This window comes from Pseudonaja textilis, chromosome Z (genome assembly GCF_049901715.1).
Source record: "Pseudonaja textilis isolate UNSWEBS1 chromosome Z, rPseTex1.2, whole genome shotgun sequence".
NCBI lineage: Eukaryota > Metazoa > Chordata > Lepidosauria > Squamata > Elapidae > Pseudonaja > Pseudonaja textilis.
In genome coordinates this window covers 124,095,694-124,114,592 of record NC_142008.1, presented here as the reverse complement: position 1 = coordinate 124,114,592, position 18,899 = coordinate 124,095,694, and the positions used below count along the sequence as shown (strand labels likewise).

At 46.5% G+C, this 18,899-nt stretch overlaps 1 protein-coding gene across 1 annotated transcript in view; it reads left to right on the top strand.

Annotated features, from left to right (window-relative positions):
• The window catches only part of CNTROB (centrobin, centriole duplication and spindle assembly protein), a 32,371-nt gene that overhangs the window by 480 nt on the left and 12,992 nt on the right, over positions 1 to 18,899 (top strand). The window contains 11 exon segments of the mRNA XM_087916966.1: positions 704 to 1,180; positions 1,263 to 1,353; positions 2,550 to 2,631; positions 3,859 to 4,024; positions 7,922 to 8,038; positions 8,860 to 8,976; positions 10,764 to 10,795; positions 10,797 to 10,860; positions 12,460 to 12,675; positions 16,164 to 16,310; positions 16,836 to 16,969. Of these exon segments, the coding sequence (XP_087773092.1) occupies positions 839 to 1,180; positions 1,263 to 1,353; positions 2,550 to 2,631; positions 3,859 to 4,024; positions 7,922 to 8,038; positions 8,860 to 8,976; positions 10,764 to 10,795; positions 10,797 to 10,860; positions 12,460 to 12,675; positions 16,164 to 16,310; positions 16,836 to 16,969 (1,508 nt within the window). The 5' untranslated portion in view covers positions 704 to 838.

Sequence of the window (18,899 nt, the reverse complement as noted above, 5' to 3'; positions counted from 1 at the left end):
CGGGGGGGGGGAGAGCTTTCGCTGCTCCCCATGTCTTCTCAGCTGTCCTGGGATTTCCTGGTGGTCTCCCATCCTTTCCCTCCCCAAATGAGCTTCTCAAGGTTGGCTGGCTGATTCTGGACCAGGCTGAGGAGGAACCAGAAAAAAAAAAATAAGAGAAAGCCTCGCTGGGTCAGGGCTTAAATTCCACCCTCCCCCACTTTTCATGCTCCCAGAGCTCAACGTCACTTTTTTGTGATTTTTCTCCCTCACGGATTAATTTTACAATACTGCCAGCCATTCGGTGCCACCTCGGACAGCGAGAGGGCATATAAATGCAACAACCCCATAATCTGGGTGGAGTCTGGTCGACTGAATGGAGCTGAGCGTTTTTACTGGCCGGATACTGTTCCTGTCGCCAATGCGGAGTTTTTTCCCCTAGCAGATAATATTCTCGTTGTGCCCAGAAAGAAAAATAATCTGCCTCTCATGGGATTTGAACTCACAGCCTCCTGATTGTAAGGCGATGTCAGACACCCACACCTGACTATTCCAGATCTTTGAGCAAGACTGGATAGGACGACAAAACTAGCAAATCCATCTGAACATCTGGCCGACCAGTGATTTTAAAAAACATCTAGGGAAAGGCAGGACTTGTTCCCCCTTGCTTTCTTCCTTTGTGCACTGAATTTCAACTTCTATTTTTTTTTAAATTCTTTTTCAGGTGCCAGCTGCTTTCCTGGTAGTGGTTTCAGCCTCCTGCTTCTGGCGTTTGGGGCTCCATTATGACAGAAGAGCCAGCCTTCTGAGCTCAGAATGATTGTACTGGCTCCAGCCCTTCACTTAGGACCCCGAGACCATGGCTGAGAAGGGCCTCAGGAGAGCTCTGAGCTCTTCCCTCCACAGCGACGACCTCTTAAGCGACATGGAGCTGCTGCCAGCCTCGGACCCCCCCACCCCTGGGCAGCAGGTGCCCTGTTCTCAGCTGGCCACCCCATATACCTCCAAAGTGACCACCCAGCTCTACGCCTCCCTTCACCAGAGCCGACAGGCCGAGGCTCAGGCCTCTTCTCGGCTGGAGGGACAGCGCGGCTCGGCCTTAGCTAGGAATGCCATGGATGCTGATGTCGATATGGACACTCTGGCGGAAGAGCTGAGCCATCGGCTTTCCGCCAGCGTGGAGGCCAGTGCGTTTAGGCAGGTGAGAAAGAGACTTCCAGGACAAACGCCCACCAGGGTTCAGGAAAGCTTCGGTGGCTAAGCCGAGTCTCCGTTTCTTGTAGGGTGCCGTGGCCGAGTCGCGTCACATTTCCGAGATGGAGAACGTGCGGTGCCACCTGCAGAGTATGTTGCGGGGATCCAGAGATGTGCCTGGTGAGAATGGGGAAAGGGGAATGGCCTGGATAGGATGTGAAATGGAGAGATAAATAAGACCTTTTTCTTAGTCCACTCCTATAGTGACCCTACAACAGATGTTTTATTTATTGCATTTAGAAACCCGCTTAATTATTTTTATACATAACTTAAAGTGGCGAACATACTGAATATTTCTTCGTACTCCTAGTTTCTTCACAACACCCCTGTGAGATGGGTTGGGTTGAGAGCCCAAGATGGGACTAGGACTCACTGTCACCTGGTGATTGGTGCAGAGTCACCCAGACAGCTTTCATGCCTAAGGCAGAACTAGAACTCCCAATCTCCTGGTTATTCGCCCAAAGTCACCTAACTGGCTTTCATGACTAAGGCAGGACTATGACTCCCAATTTTTAGCCAGGTGCCTTTACCGCTAGCCAAAACTGGCTGTCTAATTTTTCTAAGAGAGTTTATTTTATTTCACAAAACAGAGCCCCCAGATTAGCACCTTTATATCTTATGAGTCAGACTGGGATCCACTTCATCCCCCAGACAGGGTGATGGGTTCTGTTTGATGCTAAAATTGGGGAAAGGAACAACAGTTCTGACTATAGTGATATGTCCAGGATACCTGAAGTGTTTGGTCTCACATTTCTCTCCTGCTCTGGGGAGAGTTGTAGAAGTTGTCTGGTGGGAAAGATCAGGGCCACATGTAAAGGTCCAATTAGACTGCTTTATTGCTGAAAGCCTTTGCACGGGAATCTTCTAATTAAACTGCTTTATTGCTAAAAGGCTAAGTGCAGGAAACTTCTAACTAAACTGCTTTATTGCTGAAAGCCTTTGCATGGGGATCTTCTAATTAAACTGCTTTATTGCTACAAGCCTAAGCGCAGGAATCCTCTAACTAAACTGCTTTATTGCTGAAAGCCTCTGCACAGGAATCTTCTAATTAAACTGCTCCATTTTTGAAAGCCTCTGTGTAGGAATCTTCCAACTAAATATCTTTATTGCTGAAAGCCTACGTGCAGGAATTTTCTCAACTAAAATTCCTGCTAGGAGTTAAATAAGGATCCACAGAATTCAGGGGAGGTTGGTCTTAAGTTCACTTGTGGCTACGTAGTGATTCTAAGCTGATCCCTCTTTTGACTCCGCCCCCAGCTTCTGCAGAGGTACCCCTGAAAGCTGAGCCTCCTTTCAGCTTTGCTCTCTTCTTGCAGGGGGTCCAACAGTCACGCTAGAATCCTTGGAACGCAAAGATGACGACTCCTTTGAGAGTGACAGCACGGGTGCTCTGCTCAAGTAAGACGGCTTTAGCCGAGTTGGTGGTGCAGAGAGTAAGAAAGAATAAGAATAGAAATAAAATAATGTTAAGGTAATGAATATTTAAGAGCTGACCAGCTGCTATTATACTGCTGTAGATGCTGATGCAATGACCATGGGTCAGCAGGGTTTCGCCACTTTAAGGCTGAGGATGGGTCCACAGGGTTATTGCCATTTTAAGAAGCTATCTAGTTCTAGGCGGCCATGAGAGGGCGTCATTCTCTTGTCCTCATGTTTTATGTCCGTCGTAGTTTTCCATGCAGAGTATTGGAGATGGCTTGCTTGCTAGGTACTTGCCTACCATGTCTATATATGTATATAGCGGTCTTGTATATAAACCACTGTTAAAAGACTCTGTGTGCTGTGTTTTGTTCCTGGATTTTCTCACAATAGTAGTCACGCTTGCAAACACTCTGACAAATAATAACTTTATTGTCACTTCGAATGGACGCTAATCGGCATACATTAAAATGAAATTTCATTAAATACAGCTCAAAAGAGTCAAGCCCCTCCGATATACACAACAAAATAAATAAGGAAATAAATACAAAATGTTATTTATTTCCATTTATTACCTTTGAGGCAAATAGGCAGGAAGTGTTCTCTCACAGGGGGAATGAACCATTTTTTAAGCCCAGAGCAACAATACAGGTAGTCCTCGACTTATGACCATAATAGAGGCCAAAACTTAGACATTTGTTAAGTGAGCTTTGTTCCATTTTATGACTTTTTTTTGTTGCCACATTTGTTAAGCGAATTGCCGCAGTTATTAAATTAATAACACCATCATTAAGCAAGTCTGGCTTCCGTAGTGACTTTGCTTGTCCGACAATCGCCAAAGGGGATCACGTGACCCCAGGACGCTGCATCCGTCATAAATACGAGTTAGTTGCCGAGCATCTGAATTTTGATCACATGACCACGGGGGGATGTAAGTGTGAAAAACGGGTCCTAAGTCCATTTGTAACTTCAAACAGTTGCTAAAGGGTTGTAAGTTGAGGACTGTCCTTACAAGGTTGCATTACAGGCAGTCCTCCCTTAACCACCACTGACAAATCAGTCACTAAGTGAAATGATGGGAAATACAAGGATATGTCCAATTTATATCGTTTCCGGGGCGGCCATTAAGGAAATAACCACGATTTGCAACTTTTACTTTTTTTTTTCTTCCCCCTTGGTAAATTTGCTTCTCTTGGCTTCGTTTAGCGCCCGTCCTCTGCACGATGTCTCCCCTCCAGGATCTCTGGCCAGCTTTGAGGATCTCTTCCCCCGCTACACCAGCCTGCGCCTGGGTCATTTCCATGATCCAGTCTCCCAGCTGGATCCCCGCTTGTTAAAAGACGCTTTGGAGAAAGAACAGGCCCGGCGGAAAGTGAGTTGGACTCAGGGACCGCCGCGGGGTTGCAAAGGATCGTGGGTAAGCGAGGCCACATTGCCCTGAACCAGGCTGCTTCCTAACTGGGCTTGAGAATGCTAGTTTGGGGGCGCCTTGTTTGTCCTAAACCCAACCCCCTAAGGCAGAGTGTCCAATTTTGGCCATGTTTAAAGACCTGTGGACCAACAAGATATATTACGCTTACTGCATACCCACCATCTATTAAGAGAATTACCCGACATGGCTGGCTGGGGAATACTGGGAATTGTCTTCAGAGTTGCCAAGGCTGGCACTCCATTCCTAAGGTCCTTTTCAGGTGTGTGTGTGTGTGTGTGTGTATGTTTGGGCAAGGATCAGGGCAGTGATTGGGTGCCCATGCATTTAGTTCTTTGGCTCTCGAGACAACGAACACCCCAATAAGTAGACATTTTAAACATTATTCTTAGCTCGAATTATCACCCCTAATCCTTGTCTTCATTAGACTAACAGAATAATAGAGTTGGAAGAGACTTTGGATGGCTTCTGGTCCAACCTGCTCCAGACAAATGGCTGCCCAGTCTCTTCTTAAAAACTCCAGTGATTGAGCACCCGCAACTTCTGGTGGCAAGTTGTTCCACCGGTTAATTGTCCTCACCGTTAGAAAGTTAATCCTTTAAAAAAAACTTGTATTGAAAATAAACATTTAAAAAGCCTTGAACATGGTGGACTTCCTTTGACATATATATCAGTCTTCATATTATTATACTAGGAAAAAATCATTAAGCAATATAAGCGTTTATATACATATATACATTTAGTCTTTGTGTCATTTTAAATCTGATTCATTGTGCTGCATTTCAATTACATCGTAGATTCTAATTTACATTTTATCGACTTCCTTTCGTATCTCTCCATATATAGAAATTGTTTCATACTTTATAATATTCTGATAAGCCTCGTACTTTCAATTCTAATGTCAAACTGTTTAGTTCAACGCACTGAAAAATCTTGTCTATTATTGCTTTGTCATTTGGAATTTCTTTTGACTTCCAAATAGTCTTGCTGCTGTAATTACATTAATAATTAGGTAAATATCTGCTTTACTAAAATTCTCTTTTATTATTAACCTAGTAGGAACATCTCCGGTATAAAGTTAATTTTTTAAACCCCAACGTTTTTCCCAGCCATGTCCGGATTTTGTGCCAAAACTCTTGTGTTTTCTTGCAGTCCCGCCACATGTGATAATAGGTACCCCGTTCTTTCAAACATTTCCAGCATGTGGGTGATTGAGAACCATACATTTTGGCTAGCCTGGCCGGTGGGAGATGCCACCTGTAAAAAAATTTTAAACAGATTTTCTTTGTAAGAGGTGGCTAGCGTGATCTTTTGTTCGGTCCCAAATTTGCTGCCATTTGTCCTAGGTTTATGCTATGGCAGGAAATTCCTCCTTAATTCCAGGTTGCTTCTCTCCTTGATTAGTTTCCGTCCATTGTTTCTTGTCCTGCCTTCAGGGGCTTTGGAAAATAATTTGACCCCCCTCCACTTCGGAGCAGCCCCTCAAATACTGGAACGCTGCTTTCATATCCCCTGCATTCTCCTTCTTTACTCTAGATTAGCCAAACCCAGATCCTGCAACCGTTCTTCGTAGGTTTTACTCTCCGCGCCTTTGGTCCTCTTAGTTGCTGTTCTCTGCAGTTTTTCTCAAAGTCTCAACCTCTTTTTTGTATCGCGGGGGACCAAAACTGGATGCAGGAAGCCAAGTGTGGCCTTACCGAAGCAGCCTATAGCAAAGTATATGCAAAGCCCTTTTTTTCTTGTTCCTATTTCTCTTTGAAATTAAGAAGAAGTTGCTCTTATCTGAACTTTTCCCCAAGTCTCAAGGTCACGGAGTCCTCGCGGCAATAATGGCCTTCCGCACCGCCACTACAGGGGGTTCCTGCCTCCCTATATTGCTTCCGGAGCGCCTTCTAAGTGGGACAAGCGATTGCTTGGCATTACTGTCCTTGCAGCCACGGGCAGTCCTGGCTTAGGGGAGGTCAGGTGGTTTATTTTAGGACATTAGGCAAAGCTCCTGCGCTCATCCACTCAAATGGCCTCTGCTCACCTTCCCCGAGGTCCCTGTTCCCCTGGTTCACTGCCCCTTACCTGCCCGTTTCCACTTGCCATAGGGGCAAAATCTCCCCTACAAGGATACAGGTAGATCTCGACTTACGACCCACAAGGGAGCCCCAAGTTCCGGCTGCTAAGTGAAACACTTGAGAAGGGAGTTCTGCCCCATTTACGGTGTTTTCCTGCCCCTCGACTTACGACGATTGAGCTCCAAATTCCCGCTGCTAAGTGAAACCCTTGGGAAAGGGAGTTCTGCCCCATTTTTACGGCGTTTTTCTGCTGTTCAGTGAATCCCTGCAGCCGTTAGTCACACAGTTATTAAATGAAGCTGGCTTCCCAGAAGGTCGTAAAAATGGATCACGTGAAACTGCGACTGTCATAAACATGAGTCTGTTGCCAAACCTCTGAATTTTGATCACGGGACTACGGGGGATGCTACAGTGGTTGTAAGGGAAGCGGGGGGGGGGGGAACCTTTTTCAGGGATGATGTAACTGGTCCCTAAAGGAACTGTTGTAAGTTGAGGACTTCCTGTAATCGTTTAACCAAAGTGAGCAAACTCAAAAGGCAGAGGAGGAGAAGGAAGGAGTATGAGGTGTATCCATCGCCTTGAGTTACTCATAAAAATATCAGATGTGAGATATTAATAAACGGGAGAGACAGGCATTTCCACCTTGGAGGGATTACAGGGAGCCCTCAATTTATAACCACAATGGAGCCAACGTTTGCGTTGCTAAGCGAGACAGTGAAGTTTTTAATGACCTTTCTCGCCCCCGTTCGTTGAGTCACACGGCCGTTAAGTGAATCCTGCTTCCCCGCTGACCTAGCTCATCGGAAGGTCGCAAAAAGGGGATCACGTGACCCCTCCCCAGGACACTGCTGTACGGTCCGAACTTTGATCAATTGACCAGTGGGAAGGACGCTGCAACGGTCACAAAGTGTGAAAACGTTCCCAGGTTCCCTTTTTGCAGTGCCGATGTCACTTCGAACGGTCGCTAAATGAACGGTTGTGAGTTGAGGACTATTTGGAGTCAGCCGCTCCCAATCCAGACCCTTCCTTGCGTGTTCTACTCAGTGTAGGGGCGAGAGATATAAACAGGCGTCCTTGGTATATAGAGGATTGGGGGGGTGGGGGGGTTTGCAGTACCCTTCCCTTCAATTCCTCCCTGCCTCCCTCCTGCCGCCCCCAGCCCAACTCCCTCCCAACTCCGTTACTCTATTCTGCTCCAGGGAATATTATTATCCACTATTATTATTAGTACCATCTTTTAACGCTATTGTAAACAGTGATGATTCTTGTCTATTTCTGGTCTACAGTACTTCTAATTTCTGTTCTATTCTATTCTATTCTATATTCTATTCTATTCTATTCTAATATTCTATTCTATTCTACATTCTATTCTGTTCTATTCTATATTCTATATTCTATTCTATATTTTATTCTATATTATATTCTAATATTCTATTCTATATTCTATTCTATTCTATTCTATTCTATTCTATTCTAATATTCTATTCTATTCTACATTCTATTCTATTCTATATTCTATTCTATTCTATTCTAATATTCTATTCTATTCTACATTCTATTCTATTCTATATTCTATTCTATATTCTCTTCTCTTCTAATATTCTATTCTATTCTACATTCTATTCTATTCTGTTCTATTCTATTCTAATATTCTATTCTATTCTACATTCTATTCCATTCCATTTCATTCCATTCCGCAGGGGGTTAGACTAGAGTACCTCCAGGGTCCCTTCCCACTCTTGTTATTCTATTCTAATCTATTTCCACCTTTCCTCAGCACTGCGAGCGGCACATCCAGGCCCTCCAGAACCGCATCCTGGAGCTGCAGCAACAGCTGGCGGTGGCCGTCTCGGCCGACCAGAGGAAAGACAGCATGATCGAGCAGCTGGATAAGGTGGGCCTTGGTTGGGAGGGTGGGGGTGGCAGCAGGGGGCTGCGCAAGGGGCGGCCTCGCCTGGGTCAGCGGTTTTACTTAGTGGATTGCGGGAGAGTCCTTGGGGCTCTCTGAGCTGGGTTGCTTTCTCGCAGACATTTCATGACCCAACTAGGTAGTGTCACCAGCGCTGGAAGGGTTTGCAGAGTGGAGGAGGAGGAAGGAGAGGAAGGGAGGAGGACTGCGGCCCTCTGAGTGGCCTCTCTGAACTGCTTTGTTTTCTTGCAGACTTTTTATGGCCCAGCTTGATAACAACCTCAGTGCTGGAAGGAAGCGGGGTTAGCTAGCACTGATGATGTTACCTAGCTGGGTCATGTAATGTCTGCGAGAAAACAACTCAGCTCAGAGATCAATGAGGAGCGCAGTTCTTTTCTTCCTCCCCACCACTCCCTCTCCACAAACCCCAGTCCCTTTAGTTTTTAGGCCTAAGGCGAGACTCGAACCCACCGTCTCCTGGTGATTGGCCCAAAGTCACCCAGCAGGCTTTCAGGCCTAAGGCGGGACTAGAACTCATGGACTCCCCTTTCCTCAGCCTGATGCTTTAACCCCTAGACCAAACTGCCTCCCAGTGCCAGGGATCTCAATGCCCTCTCCTCTGTCTTTCCGACTTCCTAGCCCAGAAACCTTCCGCAATTCTTCACCTTCCATCTCTCTCCCCCCAACCACCAAACATGCCCGGCTTATCTGGGGAGCATGGTTAGCGTAGTCTCCCCCCCCGCTCGGAGGCTTTTCCAGGGTGATGGCTTGTTTTGAAATGAATTCTCCTTCCCTTTTCTCACCAGACTTTGGCCAAAGTGGTGGAAGGCTGGAACCAGCAGCAGGCCGAGAGGACGGCGACCCTGCGCAGGCTGCAGGCCGAGAAGGAGACCGCTGAACAGGGGCTGGGGAGGCAGAAGGAGGTGGGTCTCCTTGGGCAGGGCTCTGTTGGAACGCCTACCATCATCCCCTGCCCTTGCGCAAAGGGGGGGTGGGGAGAAGAACGCCTAGTCTTCTCTACAGTAGCTCAACTTTCTCTTTTAGAAATTTACTAGCTCAATCCCCGTGCTTCGCTACGAAACGGTGGTCAGGCTTAGTTTTCCGGGAGGGAAATAAGGAAGAAAAAAATATATTCTGCCTCTGCTGCCTACCAGCATCCATCAGTATTCATCTGGCTAGCGTCCTGTCAGTGTGTGAGAGAGTTGAGGGCTGTTTGGAAACTGAAACAGTATTTGCTGTGTCAGCAAGAAGGAGAGCCTGGGTGTGGCTTAGCTCAACTGTTCCGTCCTAAAGCTGCTGGGTGCTCTGAAAATGAAGCTTGTGTTTTGCATTTGGAAGAGATTTTTTTTTTCCCGGGTAGGGAGGGGGAGTAGAACTCCTTAGCATCAGAGAATAATAATAACAACAACAACAACAGCAACAATAACAGCAGCAACAACAACAACAAAGGAAATACTCTAAATGCTCTGAGGTCATTTCGAAAAATCCTTTCTTAGTGAGACCCTAGAAGCCAAGAGGAACATAATGTGCCAACTTTCAAATTTGTAGGCTTTATAGTCCTGGAGATTTTGTGATGATGCATAAATGGTATTTTGCTTTTGTGTGTGTGTGTGTGTGTATTTGTTTTCTTAAGTTTTTGCGGGTATTTATATGTATGGCATTCAGCTTTGTTCGGGTATTTTCCCACGTCATTATAGTTGTGCTTTTAAAGTTGTGGCAACGTTTCGGCAGAAACTCATCTGCCATCATCAGGCTTCGGTATAGGAACATATATACAGGCTATACGGAAGCCTGATGATGGCAGATGAGATTCTGCCGAAACGTTGCCACAACTTTAAAAGCACAACTATAATGACTTGGGAAAATACCCGAACAAAGCTGAATAACATACATGTAAGTACCCGCAAAACTTAAGAAAAAACACACACACACACACACACACACACACACACATATATTTGTTTTTTGAGGTTCTCATGCAGTATTTGTATGTGGATCTTTGGTTATGTCGGGTTTTCTCCAGCGTAAAATTGGAGTGTCTGAGCGACGTTTCAGTGAAGTCTCATTCATCATCTTTAGGCTTGTGAGTTCGGCTCTGTGCTTCTCAATTACTCTGAGAAGCACAGAGGCGAAGACACAAGCCTGAAAATGATGAATGAGACTTCATTGAAACGTCGCCTAGACACTTCCAATTTTACGCGGGAGAAAACCCGAATAACCAAAGATAGATAGATAGATACACACACACACACACACACACACACACACACAGATAGTCCTCAACTTACAACTGTTCATTTATCAACCGTTTGAACTTAAAACGGCAGTGAAAAAAGTGGTTTAGGACCACGCTTTCACCGTTACGACCGCTAGGCGGCCTCCCCCATGATTATAATTCAGACGCTTGGCAACTGACTCGTATTTATGGCAGTCGCCATGTCACTGTGCCACGCGATTTCTCCCTTTGCGACCATCTGACCAGCGAAGTCGTCATGGGTGGAAGCTAGACTCACTTAACAATCGTCTTACTAACTTAATGACGGCGTCAAGAAAAGGTCTTAAAACGGGGGCAAAGCTCCCTGAAACAAATCTCTCGCTTAGCAATGTAAATTTTGGGCTCGGTTGTTGGTCGTAAGGCGAGGACTGCCTGTGCTTCCAGGTTGGATCTGTCCTTAAGGATGTTCCATGTCTTCTTTTTGCTCTTCTTTAGAAAATGTCAGAGCTGGAAGGACGCCTCAGCAGGCCTTGTCCACCCTCCACAGGAACAGCAGCTGGCCAGCCAGTACTGCAGGGAGAAAGAGGCCTTGGTAAGAGCTGCTTCTCTGTGTGTGTGTGTGTGATGAGAGAGAGAGAGAGAGAGGGAGGGAGGGAGGGAGGGGGGAGGGGGAGAGAAAGAAACAGGGAGAGAGAGAGAGAAAGAAAAGCAAAGGACAAAGGGAGGGATGGAGAGAATGAACAGAAAGAGAGAAAGGGACAAAGAGCAGGGGAGAGAGAGAGAAAAACCCAGAAAAACAGAGAAGGACGGAGAGAGAGGGAGGGAGGAAGGGAGGGAGGGAGAGAAAGAGAAACAGAAAGATAAAGAGAGGGACAGAGAGAGGGAGGCGGAGAAAGGAAAACGGAGAGAGAGGAAAGAGCCGGGGGGGAACACAGAGAGAAAAAAACAAAGAAACTGAAAAAGGGGGGGAGAGGGGGAGGAGGGGAGAGAAAGCGGGGCCTGGTTTTGAGGCTGACCTTGCATTAAAGATTTCGCCCGACACGTAGAGCCCAGCCTCGCAATCTGGACCCCAAACTTGGCCGCTTTAAGATGTGTGGACTTCAAACTCCCAGAATTCCCCCCAAACCGGCAAGGTTTTAGCAGAATCCGGCCTAGATAGGACAAACGCAGCCAGGCTACTTCATCGCCGTTTTTGATAGGGTAACTTTCTGACTCGATGGCGGGTATGCAAAGCGGAGAAAAGGGCTGTCCGGGGGATTCTGGGACTTGAAGTCCGCAAGTCTTAAAAGCCACCCAGTTTTGGAGACCCCTGTTGTAAACCAATAGTTTACACAGCCGTGGATGGTTCGTTTATTCAGTTGATCCCCTGATTAATAATAACTGATTATTATTAACAGTATTAACAGGAATTAACAGTTAATTCACTGATTATTAATTAGTGGAACAACTTCTATCCAGAGGTTGTGGGTGCTCCAACACTGGAAGTTTTTAAGAAGAGGTTGGACAACCATTTGTCTGGAGTGGCATATGGTCTCCTGCCGGAGCAGGGGGTTGGACTAGATGACCTACAAGGTCCCCTCCCAACTCCGTTATTCTGCTATCCTTCTTTCCTTTCTTTCCCTTTTTTGCACATTCAGTCATTTTTTCTCCTCCATTCTTTATTTCTCCTTCTTTCCTTCCTTCCTTTTTTTCTACATTCACTCACATTTTCACTCCTCCATTCTTCTCTATTTTTCCTTCCTTTGTTCCTCCCTCCCTCCCGTCCTCCCACCCACATTTTTCTCTTCCATTCTTTATTTCTCCTTCCTTCCTTCCTTCCTTCCTTCCTTCCTTCCTTCCTTCCTTCCTTCCTTCCTTCCTTCCTTCCTTCCTTCCTTCCTTCTTTTCCACATTCGCTCATATTTTTCTCTTCCATTCTTTATTTCTCCTCCCTCCCTCATCACTGGAGGTTTTCAAGAAGAGATTGGACAGCCATTTGTCAGAAATAGTATAGGGTCTCTTGCCTGAGCAGGGGGCTGGACTAGAGGACCTCCGAGGTCCCTTCCAGCTCTTCTGTTGTTCAGTAAACCAGGGTTAAACCTAAACAGAGAGCTAAGAATAAGCCCAACGCCTGCAAACCAGCTGCCCAAAGTTGAGCCTTGTTCTTTCCCCCCCTCTCTCGTTTCTCTCCCCCCTCCCCACCCCCCCCCAGGAGAAGGAAAAGGCTGCCCTCTCCTGCAGCTTGGAGGCAGAGCGTGTCCGGGGGCAGAGCCTGGAAGCCGAGTGGGATCTGGACCGGCGGCAGCGGGACGCTCTGCGGGCCACCCTGGAGGAGCAGCAGAGGACCTGGGTCCAGCGGGAGAAACAGCTGGAGGAGCAGCTCCAGACGGCGCAGGAGGAGAGCCGGCTGCACCTCGAGAAGGAGAAGGTGAGGGTGGAGGTCCCTCCCGGTCTGGGTGGGGGCAGAAGCCCCCCGCAGCCACAAGCTGAATTGGAACTTGAGGCAAGCTGTCTTGGCCTCCTTGTTTGCAGGTGGAGGGAGTAGAGAGTCAGCCTCCCCCTTAGGTTGACTTCCAAGTTAGGCTGCTTGGTTGTTGTTGTTGTTTTTGGTAAAGTGAAAAACAACAACGTAAAGCTAAGAGGCCACTTAGAGCCCTGATGACGTTACCTAGTTGGGTCACGAAATGCCTGCAAGCAAACAGCAGAACTCACTGAGACCTCCAAGGACCCCCAGCAATCCTTCTGCTTCTCTTTCTGCAAATTCTCCTCCCTTCTAGCACTGATGATGTTACCTAGTCAGGCCGTGAAATGTCTGCAGGAAAACCCCCAAGCTCAGAGAGCACCAAGATCCCACAGTCTTCTTCCTCCCCCTCCCCTTCCCCTCCCTTCTAGCACTGATGATGTTACCTAGTCAGGCTGTGAAAAGTCTGCATGAAAACCACCAAGCTCAGAGAGCCTCAAGGACTCCACAGTCCAACCCTGAGCTACAGATATTTTCTTTTATCAGAGACAGTTATGTCTATTGGTTAAGGCACCAGGCTAGCAACCATGAGTTCTAGTCCCGACTTGAGGCCAATCACCAGGAGACTGTGAGTTCTAGCCCTGAATTATCTCCCAAGGCTGGCTGACTTTGGGCTAATTCCCAATGAGTTTGTGAATTCTAGTCCCACCTTAGCCATGAAAGCTGGCTTGGTGACCCTGGGCCACTCCCTCTCTCTTAGCCCCGCCCACCCGGCAGGGCTGTTGTTCTGGGGAAAATTTGAGGAGGAAGGTTTGTTGGATGTTGTTCTTTGCCTTGTGCTATTTTTAAAAATAAGAAAGGCAGGAGACAAATAAATAAATCAAGCAGAGAAACGAATTGCAGGAAAGGCAGCCCATCCAATTAGCACCTTTTCCTTCATTCTTAAAGCATTTGTTGTGAATCCAGCAGCCTTTTCACTCACCTTCTTCCTTCCCCACGTTATGTGACTTCCTCTCTCTTAGCAGCCGGGGATAGATAGCTGGCTCCCCAGAGGAGAAAGGTGTGGGGGGCCACACCCATCCAATTTGGCATGGTGAGGCTACCCTGCCTGACCCCGCCCTGAAAAACCCAATTTCTTGGGCTGCTGGTCCCAGGGAAGGCTTGGCTTTTGCAATGGAGCACAAGGTCTGGGAGGAGTTGCAGCGGATTGGGCCCTTCTGCAAGGTGGAAAAACAGCGGCCTTCCCAAACTGTAAGTCGTTGACCAGGTCTCCTCTTTGAAATGGCTCTAGCTTGCAAACTGGAGGTAAAGAAGCTACTCGGTCAAACCACTATCCCATCATTAAGCCAAAGGATTCAGCTTTGGAAGCAAGGTTAGAGTCGCAGCATCAGGCAAGAGCCCGTGTGGGATAGTAATAAAGGCACTAGGCTAGAAATCGGGCGACAGGGAGTTCTAGTCACACTTTAGCCATGAAAACTGGCTGAGTTGACTTTGAGCCAGTCACCAGGAGGTGGGAGTTCTCTTCTTCCTTCAACCATGAAAGTTGGCTAGGTGACTTTGGGCCAATCAGCTGGAGACAGTGAGTTCTAATCTTGCCTTAGGCATGAAAGCCGGTTAAGTAACTTTGAGCCAGTCAGCAGAAGACGATGAATTTTAGTTCCATCTTAGGTATGAAATCTGGCTGGATGGACTTTGGGCCAGTCACCAGGAGATGGGAGTTCTGGTTCTGTTTTCACTCTGAAAGGGGTGGCTTTCACTCCAGCTGGGTGGCTTTGGGCCAGTCATTAGAAGATGGGAGTTCTAGTCCCGCTTTAGCCACGAAAGCTGGCTAGATGACTTTGGGCCAGTCATCAGGGTGAGTTCTGGTTCTACCTTAGATATGAAACTTGGCTGGATGACTTCGGGCAGTCACCATGAGAGGATGAATTCTAGTCCCGTTATTAGGCATGAAAGCTGGCTGGGTGATACCCCCTCTCTCTCCCTCAACCCAAACCATCTCACAGGGCGATTGTTGTGGGGAAAATACAGCAGGTATATTCACCATGTTGAGTTACTTGTAAAGACAGGATAAAAATCTAATACATAATAATAAATGCAAGTCTGGATTAGTAGAGTCATTTTTTGGGGGGGTGCCTTACCTGCCTTTCAGGTTTTACTCTGGGAAGTTTCTAGTCCTCAGTGATTTAGTCCTCTGAGCTTCAGAGGAAAGGCAGGGTAAAAATGGGGTGAGGTGGGGGAATAAAAAGTGCTGAAAACAAGGATATGTAGCTTTTAAGAAGTTTCTTAAAGGGAACAGCGTCCTTCATCGCTGTGTTTTCTCAACTTTGGCAGTGGGACGTCTGTTCCCAGAATTTCCTCAGCAGAGCTGGCCGGGGGATTCTGGGAGTTGAAGTCCACACATCTTCAAACTGCCCACGGTTGAGAAACACTGCTTTATTGGCTGAGCTGGATCCTGGAATTTGTAAAATATATCTGTATATATATCCCATAGATATATATCTATATCTATATCTATATATCTATATCTATATCTATCTATCTATATCTATATAAAAAATGCCAGATTGTGTGTCTTTAATGTGTATGTGGATTGGGGTTTTGTAACTCTGTACAGATTAATCCTCAATTTTCGACCACAGCGGAGTCCCCAAATCTATGTTGTTAAAGTGAGCAAGTTGTCAAGTGAGTTTTGCCCCCATTTTTCACCATTTTTCTGACCACCGTTGTTCACTGAAGTTGTTAAGTTAGGAACACGGTTGTTACGTGAATGTGGTTCTTTCTCCCCGCCCCCCCCGGACTTTGCCGCAAAGGGAGATCACCTGACCTAGGACACAGCAACCGTCATGAATGCTTGGTCTCCAGCTTGGGCAGGGGGGGAGGGGGAGGGTTGGACTAGATGACCTCCAAGGTCCCTTCCAACTCGGTTAATCTGTTAAATGGTCATCGCTAACTCTGGGCTTACAAACAAACAACCCCCCCACCAAGCTTTTATTTCTCCAAATGTCCAAATGCTGTGTATATTAGGTAGCCTTTGACTTATGACCACCACAGAGCCCAAGCAAGGCAGTCCTTGAGTGAGTTTCGCACCCCCCTCCCTTAAGACCTTTCTGCCGTGGTTGTTCAGTGAATCACGCGGTCGTTAAGCGAGCCCGTTTTCCCCACTGACTTTACTTGTTAGACGGTTGCAAAAGGGGAGATCGTCGGACACTACAACGGCCGTTGTAAACGTGAGCCGGTTGCCAAGCGTGCAAATTTTGACCGCCGGATCGCGGGGGTGTCGTTAAGCGTGGGGAAAAATGTAGACAGGAGTCCCCTTTTTCCCCCCCCAGTGCCATTGTGAGTTCAAATGGTCACTAAACACAACGGCCGTAAGTCGAGGACTGCCTGTGTTCCAGCCCAACGCTATCGCGGGCCTCCCGGCCTTGTCTTCTGCTTGCCTCTGTCCCCACCTCTAGATGGTGGCCCAGCGGGAAGCCCAGAAGGCCCTGGAGGCCCAACAGGCCTTGTCGACGGTGCAGGCAGAGATGCAGGGCCTGCAGGCCGACCTGGAAGCCGTGCGGCGAGAGAGGGACACCGTGAAGATGGAGATGAGCTTGCTGAAGGTAAGCGGGGTGGGTGGGCGCAACCTAGCTAACCAACTCACAAAATGACATTTAACTCACAAAATGAAATTCAGTGTAGAGAAAAGGAAAGTCCTACACTTAGAAAAACCAAAAATACACATATATAAACTGGGTGAAACCAGGCTCAATAGCAGGAACTGAGAGTGGGATCTTGGAGTCTTAGTGGACAACCAGCTAAAGAGGAGCCAGCCGTGTGCAGCGGCAGCCAAAAAAGCCAATGCAATCCTAAATTGCATTAACAATAACCAAGAACACCACTGCTTCCTCCTCCTCCTCCTCCTCCCTTCCAGCACTGATGACATTCCCTAGCTTTCTGCAGGAAAGCCACCAAGCTCAGAGAGCAACACCAAGGACTTCCACCGACTCCTCCTCCTCCATCCCCACTCCTGGCTAGCACCGGTGGCATTCCCTAGCTGGGTCGTGAGACGTCTGTGGGCGAACAGCCAAGCTCCGAGAGCCCCCAGGAGCCCCCAATGTCGGCCTTTCCCCCTTTCCTCTTTGCAGGCCCGCTTCGAGACCCAGAAGGCCAAGCTGGAGTCGGAGCTGAAGGTGGCCTTAGAACAGCGCGTGACGGAGCGGCTGGCCGAGGTTCACGAGGACAGCTTGCGCCAAATGAGCGCTATGCGAGAACAGCACAGGTGGGAGGACGTGGTGGCCCGTCTCCCCCACCCCCCCCCTTTTCCTCTCCCCACGTTTCTTCCCTGGGCTTCTTTGCTTTGATTGGCAGTTTACATCTTTTTGGGAATTGGGAATTCCCTTCCAGGAAAGATCTCCCAAAGCTCTGACCTAATTATTTTTTTACTTTTTGGTTAAAAAAACAAACAAACCCCGCCTGACTCTTATTTTCACATCCTCCTTGCAACGTTAAGATGAGGGTGTATTTCTTTTTTGAAACTCAGGTTCTTGAGACCGAGTTTTTCCCATTTGTGAATTGAGTTAGGTGGCTTATTTGGTTCCTCTTTCCTTCGCTTCTGCCTGCAATTCTTTCTTTCATTATGGAAATTAAAAGTTTGCCGTTTTTTTCCCCCATCCAAATTCACAGAGACGACTGCAAGTCGTGACCGGACAACACGGCAGCGTCTCTCGGTTGGTTGGGGTATTTGCACGTTGTGATTCAGCGACACACGAAGCCCAATTCACCTCTTCCCCTCCTTTAGTTACAGGGGAGTAGAAACGGGTTTTGCAAAGTCGGCGAATCAAATGAAACCTTGAAATAATTTTCAGGTCTTGGAGAAGCCCTACATAAAAATGGTGAAAAGTGACTTCAGGGAAAGGTTTGTCCAGGATAGTATAAGGATTCTTGCCTTGGGACCCTGGGGGTTGGACTAGAAGACCTCCAAAGTCCCTTCCAGTCCTATGATTCTGTGATCTGTTTGTCTTCTGTGTCCATCCATTTGTCTATCTATCATCTATCTTCTATCTATCTTATCTTCTATCATCTATCATTTCTTTCTACTCTACATATTACAGATATCTTCTATTTTCTTCTTTTCTTCCTTTTTTCTTTCATCTCTATATCTTCTATCTATCTTCTATCACCTATTATCATATATTCTATTCTATTCTATTCTATTCTATTCTATTCTATTCTAGATTCTATTCTATTTTAAATTTTATTCTATTCTATTCTAAATTGTATTCTGTTCTAAATTCTATTCTAAATTCTATTCTATTCTGTTCTAAATTCTATTCTATTTTATTCAGTAGGGGATTGGACTAGACTAGAGGACCTCCAAGGTCCCTTCCAACTCTTTATTCTCTTCTCTTCTCTTCTCTTCTCTTCTCTTCTCTTCTCTTCTCTATTCTATTCTATTCTATTCTATTCTATTCTATTCTATTCTATCATCCATATCTTTTTTTTCTGGGATGATGAAGGACTCCTGCTTTGGGGCCTTGGGAGTTGGACTAAAAGACCTCCAAGGTCCCTTCCAGCCCTATAATTCTACGAATACAGTTCCCTTCTAACTTAATCCCCCTTTTTTGACTTGTACAACAGCAAAGTGGCAGACTGGCACTTTAGTTGTGGCATAGAAATATTCCCCAGTGAGGTCTGGCATTGTATAGAGTGTGACATTAAAAAAGCAACACTTGCTATATTTCCTCCAATTGTGACCTTTTTGGAAAGTCCAGTTGAGGAATTTTAAAGAGAAGGCTTTTTCCAAAATTCAAATGTTTGGCCAGTCTCTCACTTCAGAACAAAAATTTCCTTTTATTTCCAAAGACAGGACTTTAGGTGTCTTATTCTCCTTCATCCAAATTAATTGATGATTTATTCTTTCCTCTGTATATCCTCTTATCACTCCGACAGTCTTAAATCTCCCCTGTTTTAGGGGTCTACAATTGACAAGTTCCTTATCTAACAACTCAAGGAGAAAAATCCTCAGAACGTTGCTCAAAATATAGAAATTCAGAATAATGGACTTAATGCTGTCTTGTTGCATGGATTCATCTGTCTGTTGCTGTGGGTTTGATTTGTTAATCTAAACGGCTTTAGATAAGAGTTGAGGGCTATTCAAAACTTTATTTAAAGTATATATTCTCTAATCTACCCGGAAGGATTTGGAGGGA